This window comes from Magnolia sinica, chromosome 13, assembly GCF_029962835.1.
Source record: "Magnolia sinica isolate HGM2019 chromosome 13, MsV1, whole genome shotgun sequence".
NCBI classification, from domain to species: Eukaryota; Viridiplantae; Streptophyta; class Magnoliopsida; order Magnoliales; family Magnoliaceae; genus Magnolia; species Magnolia sinica.
The window spans coordinates 32,445,734-32,457,445 of record NC_080585.1 but is presented as its reverse complement, the minus strand read 5'-3'; the positions used below and the strand labels follow the sequence as shown (position 1 = coordinate 32,457,445).

At 41.4% G+C, this 11,712-nt stretch overlaps 1 protein-coding gene across 1 annotated transcript; it reads right to left on the bottom strand.

Moving 5' to 3' along the window:
• Positions 1-3,234: 3,234 nt before the first annotated feature.
• LOC131224207 (uncharacterized) lies at positions 3,235-11,473 on the bottom strand. Its single transcript, XM_058219745.1, has 3 exons — positions 11,339-11,473; positions 5,333-5,354; positions 3,235-3,695 (listed from the first exon to the last, which is right to left on the bottom strand). Exons 1-3 carry the CDS (start codon positions 11,471-11,473, stop codon positions 3,235-3,237), a joined length of 618 nt encoding a protein of 205 aa, XP_058075728.1.
• Between the last annotated feature and the right edge of the window lie 239 nt (positions 11,474-11,712).

Here is an 11,712-nt window from a genome sequence, read left to right as displayed (position 1 = left end):
GTAATGAGATGAATGGAGGACTTCTTGTTGAAGGTTAAATATTGCATATCAGACCCTAGTTATTACCTGGATTTATGAACGTGGTACTGTTTAACGGCCCGATTTAATCGTATTTGTGATGCAAGGTGTATTTACGAGCTTGAATTGAAAAATGATGCTAAAGGTATGGATTTAGAGCTCAGAATTCACCAAGGCAAGGGACGGACTCTAGGGGACCAAGATGGACAGACCTACACACTAGAGATCTGAGAAAATTGAGAAACTGAAGCTCAGGTGGCCTGAAAGTTATCTAGAATACAAGATCATAAGGTTCTCACCATCCATTCAACTGGAAACTTCATAGATGGCCTCAAGACCATAAATTAACCATTCACGTCGAAATTCATCCCTTGGATCCTTCTGAAAGTGGCCTAACGAACAAATTAGCCCCTAAAATCCAGATTATGGGCCCACCTGCAATCTGGATATGCCTCAAATTTAGTCCCAATGGTTAAAAAAATATAAGAAAAGAGATAGACGGAACGGATTGTACATATACATCACGATGGATCCCACATGGCCAGTGTATGTACACCATGTGCACGGCACTAGCTGTGCATAAAAACCAAAAAAACGGGTCAGCGTGCGCTGACCCATCTTCTTTGCGTAAACAGCTTCAGCGGACGGGCGTTAGTCCGTCGGTTTTCACCAGTGGGCCCCACTCATCATCCTTTTACAAGATCTGGACCGTCCATTGCGTCCAGAGGGGAAGCTGGACCCCCGCCTAGGTGTCCTTCTATTCCCATGCGTGCACACACTTGTAAATAGCGATCAAATGAAGGCTGGACGTTGAAAGAAAAGATTTAATGGGCCAAACCAAAAGACATAGAAATACTCTTTTCCAGCTAGTTTTTCGAGAGGAACGCAATGGACGGATTGGATTTCCACACTGACATCAAATATGGGCCCACCAACCATCACAGCGTTGGATGCGAAGCTCTGTTTTGTAGAATTTTTTATGGCTGGCGGACGGTTCTTGTGGGCCACCATCGTACAACAAAGATCTAATCTGGACCGTCTATTAGGAGCCTACGTGCCCTCTCATCCAAGCCTAGGTGACCGAATTGCAGAAGACAATGAAGATCAGTTTTCAAACCGTCTAAAAGAAGACGAACGGTGTAAGAAAAATCTCTGTAGGCCACACCGAATGCAAGCCATACCACGTCATTTCTAACTGATTTTTCGTTCTTCATCCAATGAACGGATTGGATCTTGCGACCAACACCAAGAAATGGGCCCCACCAACGTCCAGCGTCAGTCCAATGGTGCTGCTTACGCACGTCCGGAAATTGCGGGCTAGAGCGCGGTCATGGATGTGATCGATCGGCCAATCCAGACAGTCCAGAGGATGCTCAGGTCTGGGATTATCCCAGCCATGGAGTTAGGTAGAAAAGATGAACGATCGGCCGTCCAAGGTAATCCTTCAAACGCAAGCTGTTTTTGCGATTTTTTTTTCTACGTGAAACAAGGAGTCCGGCTCTGTTGCAAACGAACTGTGAAAGAGAGGTCGGTGCTCAACTCCAACCACTGACCTCCCTATTGCTATAAAAGAAAAGGAAACGAGAGAGAGGGGGATCATCCAATCTTAGACGGGCAACCGTGGAGGAAAAATCGGTAGCTGGTCGGACATGCATCAAAAGGAGGAGAGAGAGTAGAGGAGTTAGAGTTTGTTTTCTTATTTTATTGTTTTGTTCAAGTTCTAGCCCATTCATGGCTGGCTAAACCTCTTAGCTGGGGCTAAGAGGTGAAGCTTGTGGCATGATGGGAAGACTCTATGGCTTTGATTCATTACTAAACTGATGTTGATCTTGGTTTGATCTTAAGGAATACCTTTAGTTTTTAATGGTTTGTTGTGACTGAAATTACAATAGATCTGCGATGGGTTTGAGTATTTCCTTTTCATTATTGTTATTATGCAGTTAGGAAACCTTGTTGTTCACCATCGCCCCTTGGACATGGTTAGATGACGGAATCCTTCCTAACATTCATACATCACTTAGATTGGCTATGGATTGGTTTAATTCTGTTGTTTGCTTTGTCTCATGGGCATGGTTTTGTGATGGAATCTATTCTAATTTACATCCTTCTTGTCTCTTGAAAACTAGATCAACAACAATTCAGATTCGATTTTAGTGATATATCTTCCAACTGGATGAAGATGGGACTCGAAGTCCAGTTGAGTTCGTGAATGAAGCGTAGACTTCCCTGATATCTACAAGTGAATCCTCTGAATCCCTAGTTTTCTTCTTCTGAATTCCTTAAGTTTTAGATTAATATTTCACAATTATTACTCAAATTACAATTGATTTAGATTTCATCTTAGTCTAGTTCTAGTTCTACTTAGTTTCAGATAACGTACAGGTATCAGTCCCTTGGGATTTGACCTCGGTCTCACCGAGTTTATTACTACATCACAACCCTATACTTGGGGAGTGAACACTTCTTCCTCAAGATCGAATGTAGTTTGTGCTACATTCCCGGTAGCAGAATCATCCCCACATACAATATCAAACTGAGCTAGCAGTGGGAATGGCTTGTTTCTGATATGAATAGCTTCAGGTTTTGCCTATAAAACAAATGGAATTTAGTTAGTTTTCACTGTATATGAATGACTTCAAGTTTTGAATGAACTTCACCTTGATGAATTCATCCTAAACGTCTGGTTCAGCGGTAACACATTTCCTTTCTTCATCCCAACCGAAGCTACTTTTGCTAAGTGCAAGCTTTGCCAAGTTATATTTCTTTTTAAGCGTTCGTAACCGATTCTTGCACTTTTCTCCATCCACTTGCATAGAAAATGTCTCCATCACAATTTTTGCAACTTTATTCATACTAGCTTCTCGAAAAGCGTTGTCAGAATTTTTTTCCCAGCGATACTTTCTCAATTAAGGCATTTGCCATACATTCATCCATGTATGATGTCTAGTTAATTTGTGCCTTTCGGCCACTGCTGCTTGCCTTTGCATTTCGTGACATACCTTAAAACATTGTACATTTAAACATTACAAACATGTAAAGCCACATAAGATGTAGAAATATTATATAAATTGCAAATAGATGTAGAAATATTATAAATTGCAATAATTTTCTATCAGCATCCACATTCTATATATATATATATATATATATATATATAAACTAATTGATGTTCTGTTTTGATTTATATAATTCTCATATAGCTGACGCAAGTCCAAGTCAAAATTCCCTCCATCTTTGTTTTTCCGTCCTAGCAACCGCAGATTCATTTCGGAAGTCGCATTCATTCTCCTCTTCACTACTCTCATTACCTTCATCTTCATGCATCTCACTTTCATCTTCACCATCACCGATATCATTGTTATTTTCAAAATCAAGCTCTTGATCACGTTTTTCATTGGTAATATGATTATGTAGGATACAACATGCAGCGACTATATTGACTTGTGTATTTAAAGGATAGCCTGAAGCAATCTTCAATATGGGAAATCGTGTCTTCAATACTCCAAAAGCGCGTTCTATAGCATTCCGCAATGAGGAATGACAAAGATTAAACAACTCTTCCTTTGTCCTAGGTTGACAACCTTGCCTAAATTCTTTTAGATGATACCGAATGCCACGGAATGGTGTTAAAAAGCCCGGCGCATTCGCAAAACCAGCATCTACTAAGTAATATTTACCTTTTTAAAAAAAACACTTTAAAAGTCATATAAATATAATCTGCTTATTAATAAATAAATATATATATATATATATATATATATATATATATATATATATATATATATATATATATATATATATATATATGTCTACTTAGATCAGTACCTGCGGGGACAATCAATTTGTGTTGTCGGTTAAGAGCATCTGCTAGTATTCGTGAATCTGATGCCTATCCCTCCCACCCCGCTAGTACATATTGAAATGTTAAATCAAAAGAGCAGCTTGCTAACACATTTTGGGAAATAAATCTCTTTCGATTACGCTACTTGGCTTGCTCTTTTATACTGATCACTGCTGAAATATATGAGCAGTCTATGGCTCCAACACAATCCTTAAAGTACGGGAAAAACCTCGTACTATTCATTATTTCGGGTGGTACACCATTTCTAGGTGGTTTTATAATATCGCGTTGTAAAAGTACAACTGCATTAAGCATTCTGTTAAAGTGACGACTAATTGTTTTCCCAGAATGGTTAAAATGATGTTGCATGACACGGTTCTTAATATTATGGCTAATTATATGAAGAAAAATTACTAACTCTTCTTCTAGTGATACGCAAAATGTGCCTCGCAGGTTACTCTTTTCTTGTATCATATCACGAAGGCTAAAGAAAGCGTCTTTGTGCATACGAATGTAGTTGAAGCATGTTGGCCCCGGTCCATTAATAATAGCATTCGCAGCCTGTGCGTCTGTCCAATTTCGTTAATGTTCTTGTGATTCTTCTAACATATTATTTTTATCTAGTCAAATAGTCATTAATGCACAAGCCGTAGTCATTGTAGACATCATATGAAAATCCATCTCAGAATTCGAATCCATTTGGCAAATAGATCTAAAAATCAAAGAATAAATATATAGTAAGATAAGTTAAAGATTGAAACAAATGATTAGCAAGGTCACAAAGAGCCATACAAAGAGACCACAGTTGGGTTCAGGTTAGTTCCATGTGGTGTACCCTGTTAAAGTCAAGTCGTGCTTGGGTCGAGCCATACAAAGAGACCACAGTTTATGCATAGAAGTGGCATGTGTATGCGCAATCAAATCCACCCAACAACAACTGATGTTCTAATTCATAAGACCAGATGCATGTGTATGTGCAATCAAACCATCCAGCAACAACCCCGAGTACAGGTAACTGTCCCATTGACAACCCAACTTCCAACCTTCTAAAGCAACAACTGATGTTCCAATTCATAAGACCAGATGTAATAATGGTAAATGTGCAGCACATGCGGAATGTGAGAAATAAATTCCATTGATGTTTAGGACCAGTTTCATGAGATGTAACCAAAAATATTCAATCGGCACATGATTTATCCAATCGGCTATGAAGTGGTTTCAAGACCCTGAAGATTTACAGGGCGAAAGAAAATCTTATGGACAGGAGAACCCATACCAGGAGTCGAAGAAAAAAAGCTAGTAAAGAAATCCAACATGATCAGAACTAATGTAGTAAATCTAGAAAAGAAGAAAACACACCAACAGAAGCCCAATGCATGAAATCAAGAAACAAGAGAAGTTGTAAACAGAAACCAATACACATAATGAAAATAATAAAAATTCAAGGAAGCCTGAGAAACCATGAACAGAAACCAGAAATCAAGAAAACAGGAACCTGCGAACAGCAACTAAGCCAATAAAACAAGAGAACATGCCTAAACAGAAACTAATGAAGAAAACTGAGATGACAAGTGAACCAATGAAAAACTAAGAGAGAGAATGAGAAAGCAGCGAAAATAAACTAATGAAAAACCAAGAAAAGAAGAGAAGGCAAGCAAAAAATAATGCAAAAAAGAAAAGGAAGAAACCAAGAGATACATTGTGTAGAAACAAGTGGCAAAACCAATAAAATAAAGAACTGCAACAGAAACCAATGCAAACATGAAAGAAAAACACCAACCAAATAGAAACAAATTATGAAATTCCCAGTACATAACAATCGGCTATGAAACCAAATTAGGACTGGTTTCATGAGATGTAAGCAAAAATATTCAAGATGCACCATTGATGTTTAGGACCAGTTTCAATGCAATCCCAAATTAGGACTGGTTTATCCAATCCGTCCATCTATTTCTTCGTCTAAAATTAAGTATTAAAATGGATGGATAGTGTGGATCAAATACTTATATCATGGTGGATCCATAGAGTTTACACATTACTCAGCACATGATTCCTTCCCGCATAATACTCACCCGTGCACCATTTGGCAAGAGTTCTTTTGAGAACTTTTTGAGAACTCATAATACGTGATTTGAGTCCAAAATCCGAACGGTCCACGTTATGCAGAACCCCATGAAACCCCCATTAGTCAACTTATACTTGGTTCTAAAATATTAACAGGCCATGAAAAAAGAAAACATTTTCCTACCTTAATTTGCATCTCTCTTTTCTATGGTCCACCAGAGTTTTAAATCAGGGCGCAAATTGGTCCCTAAACATTTTCATGGGATGCTGCATCACATGGTCCGTTCGGATTAGAGGCCCATAACAGGTGTGAAAATATGCGCACGTGTGCTGGTGTGCCAGCGTGCCTTATATAGTAATGTCAAACCACTCCCGTTTTCAAAGGAGAGAAAATGGGTGGATGAAACCCTACCGTTTTGAGAGGAGAGAGATGGAAGGCACTACGGCGAGGTTGCCAGCGAGAGATTGCAGAGACGGATAGAGATTGCAGAGAGGGAGAGAGAGAGAGAGAGAGAGAGAGAGAGAGAGAGAGAGAGAGAGAGCTTGGGATGGAGAGACAAAACCTGTAATCCCCTTTTTATAGAAGCTTATCAATGGTGGTTGTTGGTGTGGTAAATGGCGGTTGTTGGTGCGGTAATAATGAAGCTTTACTATGGTAATAGTGTTGTAGGATGTGGATTGGCTGAACTGCTGCAAGGCTTGCTAGAGTTCCTTCAATGGCTGCTGCTTCCTCTTCATTGGCTGGAGCTTCATGGCTATAATGGTGGTTTGTGGGTTGGTGCGTTTCTCCCTCTCCCCCTCTTTTTAAAAATATGACCGTTGAGCCTGTAAGTGACTTACAGGGAAGTGACTTCCCACCCACCTCGCCCTGCAGTTTTTTGGTAGATTTGTCTGTAAGTGACTTACAGGTTGTAAGTTACTTACAAGTGATTTTTCTCCCCCAAACACCACCTGTAAGTGACTTCCCACTTACCCAACTTACAGGCATCCAGACAAGCCCTCATAGATTTCGCAAAGAATAAGAAGAAAAGAAAAAAAGAAATGCTAACCTCTGATCTTCCTCAAATCACATCTTAAGGACGATCTCCCCTTCCTTGCCATTCCCTGTCACGTGCGCCTTACGTGAAGCTCTCAAGGAGAAGCAACAAAAGCTGTCTATCTTTTCGGCCCTTGCTTGGGTTCTGCCGGTTTTGTGCCAATCAGACAAGCAAGGAAGCGACTTGCCAGTAACCTAAAGCTCTGTGGGGCCCACCTTCATGTTTGTGTGTATGAACCCCATCCATCCATGTCGCCAGCTTATTTCAAGAGATGAAAAAAACACAAGGGAGATGCAAAACTCAAGTGGGCCACACCACAATAAATAGTGGGTATTGAACGTTCACCATTTAAGCCTTCTTGAGTGCTAGCAGAAGTTTTGGATCAAGCTAATATTTTTGTTTTCCACGTAGGATGGTATGTATGACCCTCAAGAAGGTTTCAACAGTAAACATTTCCATCCCCACCATTTTTCTGTGATATGGCTCACTTCATTTTTTAATCTTCCATGTTGCATTAAAATGAGCTCGCGAAGCGAACGGGCGGTGTGGTTATAATACAAATTGTTGTCAGAAGTCTTTAATCTGAAATTTTCTGGATTGTTCGACTGGTCGTGGGCCAGCCACGACTGGTCGTGGGAGCGGCTCGACTAGTCGTAGCCCGCTCGACTCAAAGTCTAGCGAGCCCTGTTTTTCATGTCCAGGCTCTTCGACCAGTCGTAGGGATTGTTCAACTAGTCATAGCTCGACCAGTCGTACCCTTCGACTAGTCATAGTTACGCAGATTCGTTCCGCGATTTTGCAAATTGCGGAAATCTGAGTCCTTTCGCAGCTGGGATGCGAAAGGGAAGTTGCCTAAACTATAAATAATTATTCCTAAGGCTTTTCTGGGGGATGAGAAATAATTTTAAAGCTTTTTAAAGGGATTCTAGGGAAATCAAAGGGTATAGCAAGGGTGAGAGTCAAGGTTGTTCGAATCGGGTAAGTCCTCTCTCTTTGTAATTTCTATTTCATAATGGATCTCTGTCGCTTTATGCCGTGGTTTTTTCCCGCAAGGGTTTTCCACGTTAAAACTTTGTGTTCTTCTATGATTGCTTTTTACTATAGAATTATTATCCTAGATTTAGATCTGTGTGATTCCGCAGAGCAAATCCCCAACAAGTGATTTCAGAGAAATCGTTGGGGCACAGATCTGAATCTGAGGGATTAGTAATAATGGGAAGTACTAGGTATGAGATTGAGAAGTACTCAGGAAAAAATAATTTTGAGTTATGGAAGATCAAGATGATGAGTTCCTTAATCAAGCAAGGCGAAGGTGGTGCTCTCGAGGAGCGAAAGTCTACTATGACTGATGATGATTAGAATACTCTTGATAAAAAAACTTTATCATCGATCTGTTTATGTCTCACGGATGAGGTTCTCTATAATGTCATGAGGGAGAAAACTACGGCTAAGTTATGGGCAAAGTTAGAGGATGTCTATGAGAAAAAATCCTCTGAAAATTGCCTACACTTGAAGCGGCAGTGGTATAACTTCAAGATGGCAGAGGGTGGAGATCTAGAGGCTCACGTCAGCAACTTTAATAAATTAGTTTGCAAATTGCTGGATATGGAAGAAGTGATGAAAGATGAAGAACAAGCATGTATGTTGCTGAATTCTCTTCCGGCGTCGTATGAGTCATTCAAGGATACTATGTGCAGCACGAATAAAACCCTGAGTGTCGACACCGTTATCTCGACCCTTCAAGGGAAAGCTATGAGATAACGTCGACATGGAGATATCTTCTGAGGCACTGCATACAAGGGGTAGAAATTCTAAACAAGGTACAGGTTCTTCAGCCTCTAGATCTAAATCCAAGGGCAATGGCAAAGGAAAGGTAAAGTGCTGAAACTGTGGGAAGGAAGGACATGTGAAGAAGGATTGTAAAAATCTTAAATCGAAGAGAGAAGATTCTGAGGCTTCGTACAAGGAGGCCAATGTTGCCACGTCAGATGGATCGAGTGGATGTGATGGTGATGTTTTGTCAGTGTGTACTATCAGGCGGCCATACAGTGATCGTAAGGACGAGTGGATGCTAGACACAGGAGCATCTTTTCACATGACTCCTCATCGGAGTTGGTTCGCTAGCTATAAGGAGTGCGATGGTGGACAGGTGTTTATGGGCAATGGCTTTGCCTGTAATGTTGTGGCTGCTGGTATGGTGCGCATCAGGATATTTGATGAGGTAGAGCGCACCCTGACTGATGTCAGGCACGTTCCTAATTTGAAGCAGAATCTGATTTCTCTTGGTGTACTTGAGGCAAAAGGATACAAGTACACAGGAATTGATAGTGCTCTTAAGGTATCTAAGGGGGCACGGGTAATCATGAAAGTGCAACGACTCAGTAACTTATACAAGTTGATGGGGAGCACTTCAAAAGGTGAAGCTATAGTGGATGTAGTGGATTCCACCTCTGCATGTGTATGGCATATTGGGCATGGCCACATGAGCGGGCAGAGCAGGAAGGCTGAGATGTGCGGACAGGGATATAGAGCAGGTGGAGCAACCACCTGTGAGAAGAGTCACACGGTATAATCGCAGGATATCGGCGTGGTACATGGACGACTCCAATATCTCAGGGGATTCATCCTCTATTCTGATGGCTCTAGGTGAGCTTGGTGCTGAGAAGTAGAAGGTGATTATGGGCGATGTGATGGATTTGTTGTACCAGACCGACATATGGGAGCTGGTGGAGCTTCCAGTGGGCCAGAGAGCGGTTGGATGCAGGTGGATCTTCAGGAGGATACAGCATAGATACAGGGCGAGGTTTGTAGCAAAGGGTTATGCTCAAAGAGAAGGGATCGGCTTCTTAGAGATATTCACGCCGACGATATAGCAGGTGTCTATTAGATCCGTGATTGGCGCTTGTTGGCCAATGTGATCTTAAGCTAGAAAGATGGATGTGGAGTCTGCACTTCTGCAAGGGAAAGTGAAGAGCAGATCTACATGAACCAACCAGAGAAGTTCGAAGTTAAAGGGGCTGAGAAAAGACTTTGCAGGAGGTCGTGGTTTGACCTGTCGCCTAGGCAGTGGTTTGATTCCTTCACGGTGAGTCAGGAATTGATGACATGTAGATCGTTAATTATGATATGTCTGAAATCAATGTACTGAAGACTCGGTTAAGTGGGTCATTCAAGATGAAGGATCGGGGGCTGCAAAGATGTTCTCGGCAATAAGACTGAAGGAGGAGTAGACTTTGGTAATCATAGGAAGAATACCTTGTGTGTAGTTATTGATCAAGGATGTAATGGGCCAGGTAAAGCCGGAGAGCGTTCCCTACGTGTCTCTCCTCGAGTTTTCCTCAGGACATGTCTCAAAACAGATGAGGGAAAATAGGATATCTATGAGCCTTATTTGAATGTGGTTGGCAGTGTATGCCATGGTCTGGATTAGACCGGTTATTTCACAGGCTATCAATGTTGTGAGCAAGTACCTTAGCAAGCAATATTGGGTAGCGGTGAGATGGTAAGAAAACTACGTCTTTTCTTTTGGGAAGACAGGAGCAAAGGTGGTTAGGCATGTGGATTTAGATCTGGCAGACATGATCAATAAAAATGTTCCTGCAAAGAAGTTCATGTTCTGTACAACTTCTCTAGGCTTGGCGATGGCGTAAAAGAAGGACAGAGTGTGCACGAGAAGCGTTGATTGAAACTATGATGCAATGAAGAGATAAGAGAAGAGGTCAAGAAGCTACACGGTTGAAGATTGAAGACTTGGTGGAGATTGTTGTCAGAAGTCTTTAATCTGAAATTTTCTGGGTTGTTCGACCGGTCGTGGGCCAGCCACGACTGGTCATGGGAGCGACTCGACTAGTCATAGCCCGCTCGACTCAAAGTCCAGCGAGCCCTGTTTTTCATGTCCGGGCCCTTCGACCAGTCGTAGGGATTGTTCAACTAGTCGTAGCTCGACCAGTCGTAGCTCCCCTTTGACTAGTCATAGTTACGTAGATTCATTCCGCGATTTTGCGGATTGCGGAAATCTGAGTCCTTTCGCAACTAGGATGCGAAAGGGAAGTTGCCTAAACTATAAATAAGTGTTCCTAAGGCTTTTCTAGGGAATGGGAAATAATTCTAAAACTTTTTAAAAGGGTTTTAGGGAAATCAAAGGGTGTAGCAAGGGTGAGATTGTCCTCTCTCTTTGTAATTTCTATTTCACAGTGGATCTCTGTCGCTTTGTACCGTGGTTTTTTCCCGCAAAGGTTTTCCACGTTAAAACTTTGTGTTCTTCTGTGATTGCTTTTTTACTATAGAATTACTATCCTAGATTTAGATCTGTGTGATTTCGCAGCACAAATCCCAAACACAAATGACACAGTTAGACCGCGAGAGCACTCCAGGTTACCAGCAAGTCCCATCCGCCAGCAAGGAGGTTCCATCTAGGGCCGAGATCGAGAGTTGATACTCGTCCGTGCTCCAAGACAGCCAATCTGTAGGTAAATGGACTGGAATCCACCGCCAAAACCATCGTTGAACCCATCGTGGGGACGAAAGTGATGTTTATTTGTCAGACCAAATTTTAGCTGCATCCAAATTTCAAGCTCACCAAGTTCTTTTATATGTTTTTGGCATGTCTTCACATGGTTTTACATGATATGCCCCACTTGAGTTCCTGTACAGCTGATATTTTAGATATCCCGTGACTTGAAAGGGAACCCATCAAATGGACGGTGTTGATGATGTTAGACACATATCACACTAGGCCCCACATGAAAGGGC